This window comes from Hemiscyllium ocellatum, chromosome 7 (genome assembly GCF_020745735.1).
Source record: "Hemiscyllium ocellatum isolate sHemOce1 chromosome 7, sHemOce1.pat.X.cur, whole genome shotgun sequence".
Lineage (NCBI taxonomy): Eukaryota > Metazoa > Chordata > Chondrichthyes > Orectolobiformes > Hemiscylliidae > Hemiscyllium > Hemiscyllium ocellatum.
Window position 1 is genome coordinate 54794933 of NC_083407.1, and position 19761 is coordinate 54814693.

The following is a 19761-nucleotide window of genomic DNA, read 5'->3' on the forward strand; positions in this document are numbered from 1 at the left end:
ATACAATATGAACGGAAAATGGGAGGACTGTAATTTTTTTTTAAGATGCCATGTTATTACATACTGTAGTTTCAAGAACTTCTAACAAAAAATTGAAAATATTAGTTTATTTTCCAAAAACGTGTAACCTTAATCAAGTTGTGTTCCTCTGGTTTGACTATTCTCCAAGCCAATTAACAAGCTCAATATCTTCAGTATTTAGCCTTCAATTTCAATTAAATAAATTACTTCTGATTTTGAAGATGAAGGCTATTTCTTTCACCTAAGTATCTGAAAAGTACTTTAAAATTTGAGATATGATTTTTGTCAATGAAAATGTATACTTATTAAAAACTATTTACTTAAAGCACTTCGTAGATAATTGATGTTGCTTATGTAAAAACAGTAATGGTTAGTGCTGGCTGATGTTGCAGAGAAAATGTTTCAGATGATCTAACAAGTGGAATACCTGTCAGACCAAAGAGGGGGCAATGTGAGCTTCTGCCACATTCTCTTGAGCATCACTCTCTCAAAACATGATTAAGCCTGACTCCTTATTCCTTTCATAACCCTGCAAATGATGCAACACTACAAACTCAACTCCCACTCTTTTCTTCTTGAGAACAAGGAGTTCATTTTCTATTCCAGGAGTGTTCACAAATGCAGAATGACCTTACAATGATCCCAACTTGTTCCTCTCCTAGTGACTGCAAGAACTGTCTATCTTTGCGGTATTCCCCACAACTTCAGAGATCTGCTAATCCGGGTCACAACTTCTAAGTAGAACAGCACTCCAGGTCTTCTTTCCAACTGCATCACAATGTCAGGCATTCAGAGTGCAGGTAGATGATTTACAAGGATGTTGCCAGGGCTGGAGGGTTCGAGCTATAGGGGAGGTGATGGCCTACTGACATCATCAGTGGACTGTTAATTCAGAGACCCAGGTAATGTTCTAGGGACCCAGGTTCGAATGTTGCCAATTCAGATGGTGAACTTTGAATTCAATAAAAATCTGGAAATAAACGCCCAATGATAACCATGACACCATTATAGATTGTCAGAAAAACCCATCTGGGTCACTACTGTTCTTTAGGGAAAGAAACTGTTATCTTGATCTAGTCTGGCCTACATTTGACTCCAGACTCTCAGCAATGTGGTTGACTCTTAAATACCCTCTGGATAATTAGGGATGGATAACAAATGCTGGCCTAGCCAGCGACACCCTCATCATGCTAATGAATTTTTAAAACGTCACCTAGAGTGTCCAATGCTCCAGGGAAAATAGCCCCAGTCTATTCAGCCTCTCTTTATTGCTCAAACCCTCCAACCCTGGCAACATCCTTGTAAATCTTTTCTGAACCCTTTCAAGTTTAACATAATCTTTAACATAACCTTTGGCAAGGAGACCAGAATTAAACACACTATTCCAGAAGTGTCTTATCCAATATCTTGTACAGCCCCAACATATCCTTCCAACTCACATACTCAATGCATTAACCAAAAAAGATAAGCCTACCAAATGCCTTCTTCACTGCCCTGTCTACCTGTGACTTCACTTTCAAGGAATAATGAACCTGCACCCCACGGTCTGTGTTTGGCAACACACCTCAGAACCTTAATATTAAGTGCTTATGTCCTGCCTCGATTTGCTTTACCAAAATGCAGCACCTCACATTTATCGAAATTAAACTCCTATGCCACTCCTCAGCCCATTTGCCCACCTGTTCAAAGTCCCTTTGTATTCCGAGGAAACTTCCTTCATTGTCCACGGCATCACCAATTTTGGTGTCATGTGCAAACTTATTAACCATTCCTTCTAAAGGGCCATACTTCAATCTAACGCTGTGCCCTCACATTCCAGTCTCTCTTACTAGTGGAAATATCTTCTCCACATCCTCTCTATTCCACCCACTCAATACTCTGAGTTTCAATCCTTCTCAACCCTGAGTACACACCCAGAGTCCTTGACAGCTCCTCATATGACAAGCTCTTCATCCCAGAGATCATTCTTTTAAACATCCTTTGAACTCCCTTCAAGATTAGCACATTTCCTCATGTATCAGGTTCAAAATTGCTCAATATTCCAAATGTGGTCTGACCAGAGCCTTATACAACCTCAGTAGTACACCTCTCCTCTCATACTCTAGCCTTCTTGAAATGAATGGTATCATTGCGCTTGCCTTCCTAACTGCTAACTGAACTTTATATTAACCTTAACAAAATTAAGACTCCTGGCTTCCACAGATTATATTAAAATAAAATACAAATACTAATCAAATATTTTATGTCAGTATTTACTGTGGAGAAAGACATGGAAGTTAGGGAACTCAGGGAAATAAATAGTAATGTCTTGAAAAATGTCCATATTACTGAAGAAATCTGTGCTTGAGATTTCCAAAGCCTTTCCCCATTGAGAAAATACACCTCAATTCTTCTTAATAAAGTGAATAACTTCACATTTTGCCACATTGTACTCCATCAACTATTTCTTTGCCCACTCTCCTGGTCTGTCCAACCTTTTGCAGACTCCCTGCCACCTCTCCAGCTATCTTTGTGCCATCTGCAAACTTAGCAACAATGCCTTCAGTTCATTTGTCCAGATCATTATTGTAAAAGATAAATAGTTTTGGTCCCATTACTGACCCTTGCAGAACTTCACTGGTCACCACTGCCACCCTGAAAAAGACCCACTTCTCCACCTTCTACCAGTCAGCCAATGTTCTGTCCATGCCAATACATTGTCCCTAACATCATAAGCTCTTATCTTATTTAGCTGTCTCCTGCCCGGCACATGGTCAAAGGCCTTCTGGAAATCCGAACATATCATGCTCACTGGCTTTCTACTGTAGAATGTGCTTGTTACCTCCTCAAAGAATTCTAACAGATTTAATGAGGCATGACCTCCCCTCGATGAAGCCATGCTGACTCAGTCCTATTTCATCATGCACTAAGTACTGTGCAATTTCATCTTTAATAATGGACTCTAAAGTCTTAGCAATGACTGAAGTCAGGCTACTCGGTCTACAAATTCCCAAAATCTGCCTGCTTCCCTTCTCAAATAGGGACGTTACTTCAGCCATTTAACAGTCCTCTGGGACCCACCCTTACTCCAACAATACCTGAAAGCTCGCCACAAACACCTCCACTATCTCAACTGTCTCCTTCAGAACATCGGGGGTTCATCCAATTCAGATGAATTATCTACTCTTCAGCTTCCCCAGACCTTCTCAGTGATGGCGACTACACTCATTTCTGACCCTTGGTTTCTATAGTTTATATAGAAATATAATACAAATACTAATCAAATATTTTATGTATTTACTGTGGAAAAAGACATGGAAGGTAGGGAACTCAGGGAAATAAATAGTGATGTCTTGAAAAAAGTCCACATTACTGAAGAGGTGGTGCTTGAGGTCTTAAAATGCATAAAGGTAGATAAATCCCCAGGACTTAATCAAACATATCTCAGGACATTATGGGAAGCTAAGAAAGAATTTGCAGGATTACTTGAATAATCGACAAATGGAGAGTGGCTAATGTGGTGCTGTTATTTAGGAAAAACGAAAGAAAACCCATAAGGAACTACAGACCAGTGAGCTTGATATCAGTGCTGATTAAGTTATTAAGTAGAGAAGATCCTGAGAGACAGGATCTGCTTGCATTTGAAACTGGGGATTGGGAAATCTTTAAAGATCTTTTAAATAAAGCCACAAAAAAGGCTATAAAGAAAAGAAAGTTGGATTATAAGAGTAAACTAGCTCAGAATATAAAAGTAGATAGCAAATGTTTCTACAAGTATGTAAATGAACAATTATAGCTCAGGTAAACATTGGTCCTTTAGACAGCGAAAAGGGGGATTTAATAATGGGAAACAAGGAAATGGCCAAGGCGTTGAATGGGTATTTTGTGTTGGTCTTCACACAAAAAGATACAACTAATATAGGTAAAAACAATGACTGCAGATGCTGGAAACCAGATCCTGGATTAGTGGTGCTGGAAAAGCACAGCAGTTCAGGCAGCATCTGAGGAGCAGCAAAATCGACATTTCGGGCAAAAGCCCTTCATCAAAAATACAGAGCAAACACTGAGGAAACAAATGTGGCTGTAGTAGCGAGTCTGTTTCAGGACATGGTTAAAGAGCTTCAGGGCAGAGGAAATGACCTGGGAGTTGCAGTGGGAGAGGGACTCCCCGAGGTTCTTGTAGAGAGAGGAGGAAAACTTCTTCAAGGCAGGCATCCTTGCAAGAGGATTCGCAGTAGGGTTAAAATCAACTAGGTAAAAACAAATGACTGCAGATGCTAGAAACCAGATTCTGGATTAGAGGTGCTGGAAAAGCACAGCAGTCCAGGCAGCATCTGAGGAGCAGTAAAATCGACGTTTCGGGCAAAAGCCCTTCATATTCCTGATGAAGGGCTTTTGCCCAAAACGTCCATTTTACTGCTCCTCGGATGCTGCCTGAACTGTTGTGCTTTTCCAACACCTCTAATCCAGATAAATAACATGCCAATAATTGACAACAAGGAGGTTATGATAGGTGAGGACCTAGAAAAGATCATTATTGCTAAAGAGGTTGTGTTGGGGAAGTTAATGGGGCTCATAGACAAGTTTCCTCACTATGATGGAACGCATTCCAGGCTACTAGAAGAGATTGTGGGGAAATAGCTAATGTGCCAAAACTCACTGGACTCTGGGGCAGTTCTAACAGATTAGAAAACAGCAAATGTGACATAAAAGAAAAGGTAGATAACTACAGGCTCATCAGCTTAACTTCTGTACTGGGGTAAATGCTTGAATCTATAATCAAGAGAAGAAATAACCAGACATCTGGATAGAAAACGTCCCATTGGGCAGACAGAGCATAAATTCACGAAAGGCCAATCCTGCTTAACTAATTAACAGAATTATTTGAGGACATTATGAGCATGGTGGACTGGGGAACTGGTGGATGTGGTGTATCTGGATTTCCAGAAGGCATTTGACAAGCTGCCACACAAAATAAAGATGCACTGCATATGGATAATGTATTAGCATGGATAGAAGATTTGTTTACTAACAGAAAGCCATGAGTGGGGATATACGTTTTTTTAATGGTTGGCAATTAGAGGCTAGTGGAGTGCCTCAGGGATTGGTGGTGGGACCGGAACAGTTTACTGTTTATATAAATAATTTAGAGTTGGGGATCAAGTGTACGGTGTTAAAATTCGCAGATGACACTAAAATGAGTGGTAGAGCAAGGTCTGCAGAGGGACATCTGCAGAGGTTAAGTGAGTGAGCAAGGGTCTGGCAGATGCAGTACAATTTTGGGAATTGCGAGATCATCATTTTAGTAGGAGTAACAAAAATGGACAATTATTTAAATGATGAAAACGTGCAGCATGCTGCTATGCAGCAGCACCTGGTTATCTTTGCGCAGGAATCACAAAAAAATTGATTTGCAGGTGCAGCAGATAACGTAGGAGGCAAACGGAATATCGTCCTTCATTGCTCCATGGATGGAGTTTAAAAACAGAGAGGGTAGGCTGCAGCTGTATATAGTGATTGAGAGGCCAACTTGCCGAGTACTGTGTACAGTTTAGGTCTCCTTACTTGAAAAAGGATGCATTGGAAGGGGTGCAGAGGAGGTTCACTAGACGGATTCCAGACTTGAGAGGGTTGGCTTATGAAGACAGATTGAGTAGACAAGGACTATATTCATTAGAATTTAGAACAGCGAGCGAGGAATTATAGAAACATACTAATTTCTGAAGGAAACAGATAAGATAGAAGCTGGAAGGTTGTTTCCGCTAGCAAGTGAAATTAGAACTAGGGGGCATAGCCTCAAAGTCAGGGGGGAACAGATTTAGGACTGAGTTGAGGAAGAACTTCTTCACCCAAACAGTTATGAATCTGTGGAATTCCCTGCCCAATGAAGTAGTTGAGGGCACCTTGTTGAATGTTTTTAAGGCAAAAGATAGATATATTTTTAAATAGCAAATGAATTAAGGGTTTATAGTGAATAGGGGGGATAAGCGGAGCTGAGTCCATGAAAAAAAATCAGCCATGATTTTATTGAATGGCACAGTAGGATCAACAGGCCAGGTGGCCTACTTCTGCTCCTGTTTCTTATGTTCTTATGAAAGGCAAAGACTGATTAGGGATAGTCAGCATGGTTTTGTGTGTGGGAAATCGTGTCTCACAAACTTGGCCTTTTTTGAAGAGATGGACCAATAAAACAGATGAAGGCAGAGTGGTAGATGTTATCCAAATGTACTTTAAAAAAGAGCTAGCTAATTAGATACAAAATTGGCATGAGCCAGAGGGTGATGGTAGAGGGCTGTGTTCAGACTGGAGACTTGTGACCAGCAGTGTGCTGCACTCAGTCCATTGCTGTTCGTCATTTATATACATGTTCTGGATGATAATACAGGAAGCATGGTAGCAAGTTTGCAGATGGCATCAAAATTGGTGGTATAGTGGACAGTGAAGATGGTTATCTAAAAGTACAACAGGATCTTGATCAACTGGGCCAGTGGGCCAAAGAATGCCAACAAACGCTAGATGTTGTATTTTGTTAAGTCAAACCAGGGCAGGACTTAGACAATTAATGGTAAGGCCCTGGGGACTGTTGTTGAAGAGAGAGACTGAGGGATACAGTTACATAGTTCCTCAAAAGTAGTGTCACCGGTAGATAGGGTGGTGAAGGTGACATTGCCACACTTGGCTTCATCAGACAGGTCACTGAGTACAAGAATTGGGACGTCAAATTACGACTGTACAAAATATTGGTCAGACCATATTTAGACTACTGCGTACAATTCTTGTTGCTCACCTATAAGGAGGATGTTATTAAGCTGAAAAGCGTGCAAGATATACAAGGATATTACCAATACTGGTTTGACTTATAAGAGGTTGGATAGGTTGGGAAATGTTTCCTTGGAGTGAAGAGGACTGAGGGATGACCTTTACAGAAGTTTATAAAATCATGAGAGATATAGATAGGATGAACACCAAAGATCTTTTCCCCAGGGTAGGGTTTCCAAAACTAAAGGGTACAGGTTTAAGGTGAGTGGAGAAAGATTTAAAAGAGACCTGAGGGCAGCTTTTTCCACACAAAGGGTGTTGCATATACAGAACAAGCTGGAACGGGTATTTAAATTTATCCAGTCCATTTTGTTTGTCAGTATTCCTTTTCCCATGTACTCAAACTGAAGTAATACCCCTTTTGCTTCCCACTTCCCCCCCCCCCACCTCAAAGGTGTTCTTATGTTTCTTTACTTCAATGTCTAAAAGTGCATTCCACAGTCCTTACAATCCTGTTTTTTTTTTTAAAAGTTTTTGCGTGCTGTCCTAAATCTCGTACTTAATCTGACATCCTCATTCTGTACTAATCAACCATCAGAATCAATCTGCTTCAAGCTTGTGGCAAGTATTTTGAAAACATCGAATTAGAAACACTTAATCTCCTATTATGTCTTCTTGTGGCTCAGAGTGCTTTTTTTTTTATTATACCAAGTGAATTTTTGGAGACTTTTTCCACGTTAAAAGATACCGCATGAATGAGGTGTTTTGCATGCAGCAGAAAAGGGTCTACCATTAAAAATTGCTGCCGTGATCCATTTTCACACGCACATATGTACTTGCAGAGTAGGTGAAACAACATGGAACAGAAACAGTGCATTGATGTTATTATCTTTCCACGTGTCTTTTTACGAAACCATTTCTCTATTGTTCCAAAATTAAACTTGAAAGTGCAGGATGCAAATTATGTATGAGGACAATGCACAAAAAGCTATTAACTAGTTATTGTAAACTGTCAAATATATACACACGAGAAAATGAACTAATCCATTGATATACAGGTAGTTCTCCTGTAACGCAGGTTTATCAAACTCAATTTGTCTGCAATGATTTGTGAATTGCTGACCTTTTATAAAGACTCCCATTCGCTGTTATGCAATTCTCATTCTTGGCACTCGGTATCACGCAGCACTGGACACCGCGTGGGCATCAGATGATCAACCAGCTTGTGTGTTCTCATGAAAAGATATTGTGAAATGTTTGTGATGGTGAACTTGAAAAAGCATTGTGAAGATGTCTCTCAGGACAAGAAGCTAGGAGCAATCTGTTAATTTAAAAGCTTAAAGAGTTGAGGAAAGAGTGAAATTTCACTAGAATTGACTAGCAATAAAAGAACAGTGTTGAGGAGCAGTTTGAATCTGGGTTTTGTTGTTTAAAATAATATGTTTAGATGTTAAAGAATATCTGCAGATTCATGAATCTGTTTCAGTGACTAATCATATCGGTAGCCAAATGCAAAAAAAAATCCAGTACAGGGGCTTGGACATGGCCACTCAGGGAGTCAGAGTCAGGAAACTGCACATAGTGGGTGAGAGAGAGAAAGGTGGGTGGCACACTTACTTTTGGCAGAGTGAAGGTCATTGATCTTCTTCCTATATTCTGTGTATTCCTTCAAATGGTTGAGACTTCACTAGCTGGATGGTAACCCTGTCCAGATTGGTGTGGCTTTAGTAGAATGTCATCCTTTGTTGGCCTGAGAGAAAAGGGCATCCTGCCTCTACATAATCCCATCTCCATCAGCAGCATCTCCACATCCTTACCCACAGAGGCACCAATTTTCCATTGTCTGCCATGTCCAGGACCAATATCAGGAACCATGCAGGGCAGCTCCAATTGACAGCTCTTGTCTGGGTGAACAATAACTTTTTAAAGATGATGCTGCATCACGAATGTTGATCAATTCTGGGATAGAATGTGAGATAGGGGCACCAAAGGGTGGGTTTGGTGATAAATCAGGTGGGTTATGTAAAGGAAGTTGAAAAATGTCCCCCAAGCATCACAGCGTGAAACCCTGCAAAAAACTTGAAATTAAGATTAAGCCCTTGATTAATCAAAAATGGGATCTGACTTATGCAGTGTTACCACTGGATGGGGCCAGAAGACTGGCTCTAATGTAGTGCAGGCAGCAGGTGTAGATGCCAATTGAGTGGAGGCAGGGACAATTTTGATGAATTGCACTTGACAGGTCAATTACAACAGGTTAAAATTTACTTAGACTATGCAATCATTTGTTTTAGGGTAACTACTATTTGTTTTGATTTTTACTGATATTTTGGGTAGCGTGCCCCTACCCTGTTTTCCCACAGCCCCATCATTTCTACTACACGATTTTCTGTAACATGGCATTGCACAGGAATGCAACTATGACATTATAGGAGAACTACCTGTAATTAAATTTATTAAGTATTAGTAAAATGGCATTTTGGAAAAATTGTAAATGTGTTTAATTTTGTACACTAAAATATGGCAGAAAAGTTATCTAACAATTAGATTCAATGTACAAATAAAATAACAAACATTTTGATACATATTTCATAGATATTCCAGGAGCAAAATTTGCAATAACATTAACTCATACATACCTTGACTTTTACAAATGCAACAGTGGTTGACAGAGTGATGGTCAGTGATTGACAGGCACAAGAAATGTGGGCATATGTAATTTTGCACATGGTGGTTCACCTCGTTGTATTAGCCACAAAAACAGCCATATATAAATGTACACTATTATTGCTGATGCACACCAAGGTAATCTTGAAAACAACTGATAGATTTCATCCTCATAATTTGATCCAATAATGTATCAGTTCTTTAAGCATACAAGAATATTACTTACAGAAAGTATTCTTCACTTGTTTTTCTCCATTTTTTCACTACTTGCTCTATACAATGAGTAATGTCTAAACTCTCATACAACAATAATATTACTACTATTATCTCGATCAGTTTTCAGATTTGCTGTTCATTTTCACTCCAACAATTAGAAAAGTTCCACGTAACACATATATATTCTCCACAGGAATGTCATCAAAAATTCTAGAGGACCACAGTCTGTTCTTACATTAAAGAGACAACTTATGGTAAGTTTACCCTCAGGCAAGAGGTGAGGTTGATAAGTGCAGACATGTCATGTGCACACGTCAAGATGCCAGAACGAGAGGGTGTAGGTTTATGGCAGGAGGGGTAAGCTTTAAAAGGGACAACTTTTCACACAGAGGAGTGCATGTATGGAATGAGCTGCCAGAACAAGTGTTGGAGGCGGGGACAATTACAACGTTTAAAAGGCTTCTGGATAGTATATGAATAGGAAGGGTTGAGAGGAATATAGGCCAAGTGCTGGCAACTGGGACTAAATTAATTTAGGATATCTGGTCAGAATGGATAAGTTGAATCAAAGAGTCTATTTCCATGCTGTACATTTCTATTACATGATAGCAGTAAGTGTCTTCTATGCTCTTACAACTTATTCAGTTCCACTTTTCTGGTTAATTGGAATTTTTCTGAGCTCCTTTCTCCCTTCCATTTCCTGAAGCATTGCAGCTCCTTTATGAAGATCATGGATACAAAATACCTGTTCATCTGTCATTCTCCAGTCTGACTTTCTGTACATAGGACCATTGCTCACTTTGTTAACACTTGCTTCTTGATTTAGACATACTCTCAACAATCTGTTTTATATACCTAGCTAGCTTTTATTTGTACTCTACATCTTCCTTTTCTTTGGTTACTCTTTAGATACAGAGTCATAGAGATGTACAGCATGGAAACAGACCCTTCGGTCCAACCTGTCCATGCCAATCAGATATCCCAACCCAATCTAGTCCCACCTGCCAGCACCCGGCCCATATCCCTCCAAACCCTTCCTAATCATATACCCACCCTAATGCCTCTTAAATGTTGCAATTGTACTAGCCTCCACCACATCCTCTGGCAGCTCATTCCATACGTGTGAAAAAGTTGCCCCTTAGGTCTCTTTTATATCTCTCCCATCTCTCCCTAAACCTATGCCCTCTAGTTCTGGACTGTTCCACCCCAGGGAAAAGACTTTGTCTATTTATCCTATCTATGCCCATCATAATTTTGTAAACCTCTATAAAGTCACTCCTCAGCCTCTGACGCTCCAGGGAAAACAGCCCCAGCCTGTTCAGCCTCTCCCTGCAGCTCAGATCCTCCAACCCTAGCAGCATCCTTGTAAATTCTTTCTGAACCCCTTCAAGTTTCACAATATCTTTCCGATAGGCAGGAGACCAGAATTGCACGCAATATTCCAACAGTGGCCTAACCGATGTCCTGTACAGCCGCAACATGACCTCCCAACTCCTGTACTCAATACTCTGACCAATAAAGGAAAGCATACCAAACACCTTCTTCACTATCCTATCTATCCCCTTTCAAGGAGCTACGAACCTGCACTCCAAGGTTTCCTTGTTCAGCAACATTCCCTAGGACCTTACCATTAAGTGTATAAGTCCTGCTAAGATTTGCTTTCCCAAAATGCAGCACCTCGCATTTATCTGAATTAAACTCCATCTGCCACTTCTCAGCCCATTGGCCCATCCGGTCCAGATCCTGTTGTAATCTGAGGTAACCCTCTTCGCTGTCCACTAAACCTCCAATTTTGGTGTCATCTGCAAACTTACTAACGGTACCTCTTATGCTCGCATCCAAATCATTCATGTAAATGACAAAAAGTAGAGGGGCCCAGCATCGATCCTTGTGGCACTCCACTGGTCACAGTTGGAATGTAGATTAAAATCTCCCATGATTATTGCTGTGCTTTTCTGGCCAGTTCTCACTATTGCTTCCTTTTTTCTTTCAGACTATCCTTTTGATGGGTTCTGGATCAATAGCAGCATTTTCAGAAGCAGCGTGGCTACAGAGTCAGCCGGCCTGTAAAGCCCAAAGCAGCGGCATGCTGTGGGCTGGTGCAGCCAGAAGTCAGGACTCTGGCAACGGCATTGTGTGGGCTAAAGCGGGAGTATAGCAGTGGAGAAGGAAAAGTTGGACACACTAAGTTATTTTTATTTTTTATTTTCAGTTAGCGAGAATGATGCCTATGCATGGAGATGGTTCATCACTTTCATATTTAATACACATGACAAATAAATGATTCGATTCAATTCAATTCAATTCAGATTTCCAATATCTACAATATTTTGCTTTTGGAAAATATTATTGGCAAACTTCAAATGGACCCAGAGTTTCAAATTCCCTGTAATAGCTGAAGTCTTAAATTGCTAACAATACATTTTCTTTGGTGAACTATAAATCCTCCACACACATCATCTATTGCATCCGCTGCACCCGATGTGGCCTCCTCTATATTGGGGAGACAGGCCGCTTACTTGAGGAACGTTTCAGAGAACACCTCTGGGACACCCGGACCAACCAACCTAACCACCCAGTGGCTCAACACTTCAACTCCCCCTCTCACTCCACCAAGGTCATGCAGGTCCTTGGACTCCTCCATCACCAGACCATAACAACACGACGGTTGGAGGAAGAGCGCCTCATCTTCCACCTGGGAACCCTCCAACCACAAGGGATGAACTCAGATTTCTCCAGTTTCCTCATTTCCCCTCCCCCCACCTTGTCTCCGTCGAATCCCTCGAACTCAGCACCACCTTCCTAACCTGCAATCTTCTTCCTGACCTCTCCGCCCCCACCCCACTCCGGCCTATCACCCTCACCTTGACCTCCTTCCACCTATCACATCTCCATCGCCCCTCCCCCAAGTCCCTCCTCCCTACCTTTTATCTTTGCCTGCTGGACACACTTTCCTCAATCCTGATGAAGGGCCTATGCCCGAAACGTCGAATTTCCTGTTCCTTGGATGCTGCCTGACCTACTGCACTTTCCCAGCAACACATTTTAAGCTCTGATCTCCAGCATCTGCAGACCTCACTTTCTCCTATAAAAGCTGCATACAACTATTTCAGAAAATGTCTTATTTCATGCAACAAAATATATTTTATGTAAAATAGTTGGAAATCTGCATTGAGGCAAAAAGGTTTTCTGGAAAGTAAGAACAACATATATATTGCCTTTAACATTACAAAAGACACTTTAAAGCAGCATTTAAAGAAAAACTTGACTCTTGAAACACAAAACGCACTAGGTCAAATGACCAGGGGTTGGATCCAAGAAGCTGGTTTTGAGGAACGCCTTAATGGATGAAACAGAGGTCAAAAGATTTACAAAGAGAACTCCAGAAAATTGGGCATAGGCAGCCTAAAGCATGAGCACAAATTGGGAATACACAAGAAACTAAAATTGAATAAATGCACATGTCAGAGATCCGTGGGACTGAAGGAGATTTGAGAAACAGAAGAAGAAAGGATTTGAGAACAAGGATGAATTTTTTTGAAATCAAGGTTACGTTTGCTTAGCAACATGGTTGATAAGTGGATATGGGGTAATGAATGAATGACAGTTTGTGAAATAAGGATACAAGAAGCTGGGATATGACTAACTTCAAGTTTATTGAAGGTAAGATTTGGGAAGTCTGACGGTAATAAAGGCATAGATGAGTATTTGGTACATCAACTTGGGCTGGGTCGGATTTGATAATTTAACAAAAGTTGAGGAGTTGAGATATATGGTGATGGGATGGAACTAGACATCACCTGTATACCCGAAAACTAGCAATGCACCTTTTTTTGATGATACTAAGAGGTAGCTCAGAAGCTACAGCACTCTGTCAAATTCAGACGGGAGTGTCAGCCTAGTATGTTTAATAGACTAACATCCATTTATTGAACTAAGTAGCAGAAAATTTATTGTAAATTCATAGTTCAGCCCAAATACCATTTTTCATCTTTCCTTTCTGGTCCCTTTCTCGGTCCACAGTTTCCACTCTTCTTTTAATCTCTTCTACTATTTCTTTTAAAAAGCAATCTTTTCAGACGTATTGATACATACATCTGGAGCAGGCAGGACTTGAAACTGAGCTGACTACTTCAGAGATAGGGACACTACCACAGCATGGTCAAGAGCCCGAAAGAACCCAATTTAAAACACTAAGTCCAATGACAATCACCAGCTTTCAATCAACTCTGGAACTTAAGAGGACCTGAATTTCTAACACACAGTCCTAAGGGCAATTTCAACGAAAAATATTCTAATCCAGATAAGTATACTTACAAATGAGCCACAGCAAAACACATGTATATCGATCAAAGGAAGCCTCCATTTAATTATGCTTTCCTTCATTGCGAGAAATACATTTTAACCCTAAAGATTTTTTTAGAAGTTCTAATTTTGCTGAATGGCAATGAATTAACTTCCATTAATCCAGGATCAGGAAGGAATGCAAATTTGCTTTAAGTAAATGGACAAAAAAGATCCCAGTAAATCTTCCATTATAAATCAAACATGCAAGATCTGCTTAAAAATTCAAATGCACCAACCTTGAATCACAGAGAAAGTCCAGACTTTCACCATCAGCTCTCCAAACAAGCCACTCTCTAAAGGATGGATGACAGAACATTCGAGTCTTATCCCTTCGTTTGATCAGGAAACATGAAAGGCTCTCCATTCTCTGCTGGAAGTCCTCCCACTCCAAGTCACCCTTCACAAAGCCAGCATTTATTGCTTGGAAAATTTGCTCATCTGTCAGTGGATGAAGGGATGCCAAGGCCACATTCAACACAGGAAGGGCCTTTGCAAATGAAGTGTGTGTTCGAAACCTCATGTTGCATTGCAGCAGATACAGTTCAGACAAGGATACTGGAACTACCTTGTAACTTGCACTCTTAATGACTAAATGACCCTTTTCAAACAAATCCAGGGTCAGCTTCAAATATAGGTAAGATCCTTGGCTACGCATGATAAGATGATTGCTGACTTTGCTCACTGTGATAGTGTCAGTTTTTCCACTCAAAGAGATATTATTCAGTATTCCATGACTGCTGTTAATTCTGTGATGGATGTATGCATTCAGGTCCCCATTAATATCTTCATTCTCTGGAAAATCATCCAGAGAAATTTTGACAAATGGAAGTAGATTTGTGATCTCCTGTAAGAAATAAGGTTTTTAAGATTGAGGCAAAAAGAAATCACAACACAAAAGCTGCAAATATTGAAAATCCAAGTTCACATATTTCCATTGTAGGAACATTTTTGCAAACAATTCTGTTTTGTTTCCATATCATTCTTATATTTTCAAGTCATTATATTTCAGTATTCAGCTAAAAATTATCTATAGTTATATTTAGTGGTCTTTGATGTACTTGAAGACAAATGTTTGTTTTCAAAACTTGAGTTTTTTTGATGCTTTAAAAGACGACGCCTTACATTTCAGCTTCTCATAACGCTATAGGTGTCTTGAGTGACTTTAGATAGATTCCCAGCCCCAGCTGGTAGTTTCAATTTGAGAATTTGAAACCCTGAACTGCACTAAAATGCCTTTTCTGATCTATTAAATGCCTAAATTTTAAATTTCATGTGGTTCATACTTTCTAAATAGATTTATCTACATGAATTCTTCCATGTTCTCAAATCACATCTTTGAAGCATTGCCACTCTTGTTAAACTGTCAAAACATGGCAGTCAAATTGCTATCATCTGCTCCTGTAACAACAAGATGAATAGCTAGTTTTCATTTTATATTTTTAGTTTCCAGGACATCAGCTGAATGCCCCCTTCTTTTCTTTCTAATAATGCCATTCTACTTTTTGTACCCATCTGAAGAGATGCCACATTTGGAATCAAAGCTCAATATCTTATTCAAATAATGTAGCACTTTGGTGCTCAGCTCCTTTGAGTGCATACCTTTAAACTCTCAAACTTAAATTCATTCTAAAGTTTGAATTTTTGTGACTTTTTGTTCATTTCATAATGTTACATATGGTCAATGTAGAATAATCTAAATTTTCACTGACGTGGGGCACAATAATAATAATCATAGAACGGTACTTTAAAGAAGCATTTGATAAACCTAACTCCTTGCAAACGCTTACTGGAGTTTGCATGATGCTACTTCTGCTGAGGCTGTCTTGCATTTGCCCTGACAAATAAATCAGTGGTCCCTAACGAAAAAACAAAATGTGGAGTTGGAGCTTGTATTATGAAATGAGCTGGGGTGGACTTTAAAAAGAATAAGTCCCATTCTCAGCCAATCAGAGCAGTTCTGGCAAACAACACAAACTATAGGCCATTTTCTCCAGAACGTTCCAGGTGAACTTTAATCTTCTCTGAAACAATTCCTGACTGATGTCAAAATAAAAATCAATAAGATTTACTTTTGCCAACATGGGTGCCAAGATGAAGGGAGTAGCAAATTGGCCTTTTGATTAGACTTCAGTTCTGTTTGATGGGATTCCCCTTTCTTTGAAACTTTCCTGCTCTAGATGCACTGCTAAGAGAAACTCTGCAACAGCCACCCCTAAAAGACAGCCACAGTAGAAGAAACCCAAGTTCTCTCAACCTGATTGAGAATACAAAGCAACTTTGATGTATTAACTGAGATTGTAGCTGCAGCGTTGGCTGTTTCAGACAAAACTTCCATCTTTAGCTGTTAATTCCACTAAATTAAACCTGCTTTTATACGTAGGTACCAAATGAAAATTCATCGTGCATCCTCGCAGTGCAGCAATCCCACTTTATTCATGAAAGGATAACTGTAATGTCAGCTATTCTGATTTGCTCATCATACGTAGAAAATCATGAATTGAATTGCAATTATTGCCACGGGTACCGAGGCACAGTGAAAAGCTTTGTCTTGCGAGTAATACAGGCAGATCATATTACAATGTGAATTGTAGTTTCTCGATGCTCAACGCAAATTAATTTCTTGACCATGAGCTTAAACCTATTTTGCCCCAGGCTCACTCTCCAGCTTGATAAGGAAACATACATGATGAACAGTGCAAAGTTCAGAAGATTCCTGCACAATCAATGTGATGATGATGTCAACCCAGAGCGAAAGCGTAATCTATCGCAAGTTATTGCATTAATATATTAAATTTCATTGAGAAAATCTCAAAAAACACTGAATAACAGAATCATGTATGTAGTTGGGAAGAAACTGAGTGGTAGCCATTGTTGATGATTCAGATATTCCCATTTACTCCTCTTATAGGCATATGTTTAATTCATTTGCCCAATTACAATCTCATTTACCTTGCAACACGTCATTTAATGCCTCCAACATTCCACCCCTCCACAGAGATTTTTTGCCTTCCTTAAAAACTATTAAATCGCTGATGAACTACATTTGTTATTACATTTACTTCTGACAAGAGAAATCTGAAATTTTGATACGGTTTCTCACACATGCTGCTGAACATTTCCTGCATTTTAGGTTTTCATTACAGAGTTCCAAGACCCATAGTACTTTAAGTCCGTTACTACTCCAATGCAGATTACTGTCATGATGTAGTAAATAAATGCAATATTGTCAGACAATTTCTTCATACTTTTAATCTAAAGCCTAGGTACAAAATAGAAAAGATAAGTTCTAAAATAGGTATTCACGTTGGAGACAGTATTTAATTTTCATTTGCAATTTGTAATTTATATTGTATACAATAGGTTTGTGAAATTCAAGAGGTAACAAAAACACCTGGACAAACTCCTACAGAATTCTGTAGATTAGATTACTTACAGTATAGAGACAGGCCCTTCGGCCCAATAAGTCCACACTGACCCGCTGAAGCGCAACCCACCCAGACCCATTCCCTTACATTTACCCCTTCACCTAAAACTACAGGCAATTTAGCATGGCCAATTCACCTAACCTGCACATTTTTGGACTGTGGGAGGAAACCGGAGCACCCGGAGGAAACCCACGCAGACACGTGGAGAATGTGCCAACTCCACACAGTTGCCGGAGGCGGGAATTGAACCCGGGTCTCTGGCACTGTGAGGCAGCAGTGCTAACCACTGTAACCAATAAAAAACATTTTTCGATCAGAAGAATTATAGCAATTAACATATTGTCCTGCTACAACAGTGACACAGTGAGTAATGAGAGGTTACAAAATCTAACTGGTATAAACAAGCATCATTGAAGATGTGTTACATTGAAATTTAATCTATAGGTTAGAAACTGTTACCTGTGGCAACCTAATCTGACAAATATATGAGGGTGAACTAGACAGTTTAAATCCTTGGTACCATATGTAAAACAAAAAAAAACTAACATATGTGCTTCATCAACATGACTGTCTAGTATCAACTCCATATCACTGACAAACTCTGCCCATCTCCCATCTTCTAACCTACATAAAGTTGAGGTTATCCATTATGCAAACTCTGCTGCCTGTTCCTTAACTGGTACCACATCCCATTCATCTATTACCCATATTCCTGACTTATACTGGCTTCTGAAGTAGCAATAACTCAAATTTTAAATTCTGAACCAAGTTTTGAAATTGTTTCACCAGTTATGTTGCTTCTGTTTCTCTGTAGCCTTCTCCAACTCTACAAGTTTTCACAATCTCAGTGCTCATCTAATTCTAGCATCTTAAGCATACTCAATTCTAAGTACAACAGTAGCCTAGACCCCAGGCTTGGAATTCTCTCCTAATTGTTTCTACTCCTCTATTTAACTCTCCTCCTTTAAGATCCTACTTAAACCAATCTCTTCAACCATTCTTCGGACTTCTGTCCCAATACTGCATTCTGTACATCAGGTATCAAATTTTGATTATTTAGATTCTTGTAAAGCACATCAAGGTAGTTTGCTTTGAAAGACCTATTTAAATGAAAGCTGTTCTTTATTCCATTTCCAACTGTTGTTTTTACTTTATTCCTAAGGCTATAAAAATCAGTAAAACTCATCAATCTCTTTTAATTCTTTTCCATGTCACCCAAGTATGAGTCAGAAATTTGCAAACAATACTAGAAAGAGGTGTACATCTCAAATTTTTCAATATACACTAGTGGATCTCATACAGTAGGACATACCCATTTTATGGCAAGAGCATTGCGAACATACATTGCATAATTTTTCAGTCATCTGTTAATATCTTGTATTACCACTTGCATTTGTTGTGTTCATGTTCATAATATATTATTTGAGTGCTTGGGATCTTAAGTGGTAGAACAATGTATAGCTTTAAGTTGAAATAATTTTTTTTATTTTTGTGAGTTAAGAAGGGTTTTTAGTTTTATTTCTGACTTGCTGTGAGGGGGGTGATATGGTGTTGGAAATTTGCCTTGGCCATAAGCATTTAGGTAGACTTTGAGGTGCACAGTTCAAAGTTGAGAAAAAAATGTGGGAAGGAGGAAAAAAAAACTTGTTATCTAGCAATAAGAGTCCAATTCACAACAATCTGAAAGAACGTGTCTGCAGGCTGATTCAGATAGAAGAGGTTGCTAACAGTGCTGAAGGCGGGCATAAACCACCCCGTGTTTACCATGGAGCAAGGCCCACATCGGGAAAACCAGCCATATCCATTTTAAGCCAGCAGTATCCATTTTAAGACAGCAGCTGCCAGCCCGACCACGTGATCGGGAGAAGGGGACCCAAAGACAGATCCAAATACACACCAGACCAGACACTAGTCAGGACTCCAGACAATGGTCATGACTCACAGATCGAAACCCACCTTATAATCTCGTCAAGGCTCCAACTGACACACACCCATAACCTGATCATGCAAAACAGTCCTACACAAAAGGATGAACCTAACACTTTGGAAGTAACAAAGGGGGGTGCTAGCCTCCAGCCCTCACGGAGAGACAAGCAGATAGCACCCGGACCCATTCATATAAAAATAAACAACACACCTTTTGTGTATGCTGCCGACTCTCCGAGGACGGCAGGAAGCTTGACATTCACACATACTCCAGCCATGAGTACCACCATTCACAGTTGAAAATGCGTTGCTGGTTAAAGCACAGCAGGTCAGGCAGCATCCAAGGAATAGGAAATTCGACGTTTCGGGCATAAGCCCTTCATCGGGAATGAGGAGAGGGTGGCAGGCAGGTTAAGATAAA

General features: G+C 39.8%; 1 protein-coding gene across 4 annotated transcripts in view; it reads right to left on the minus strand.

Moving 5' to 3' along the window:
- The window catches only part of LOC132817089 (protein TANC1-like), a 250421-nt gene that overhangs the window by 54602 nt on the left and 176058 nt on the right, over positions 1-19761 (minus strand). For all 4 annotated transcript variants that reach the window (XM_060827218.1, XM_060827216.1, XM_060827215.1 and 1 more), the window contains one exon: positions 14226-14833. In XM_060827218.1, the coding sequence (XP_060683201.1) occupies positions 14226-14833 (608 nt within the window). The remainder of the gene's footprint in view (positions 1-14225; positions 14834-19761) is intronic.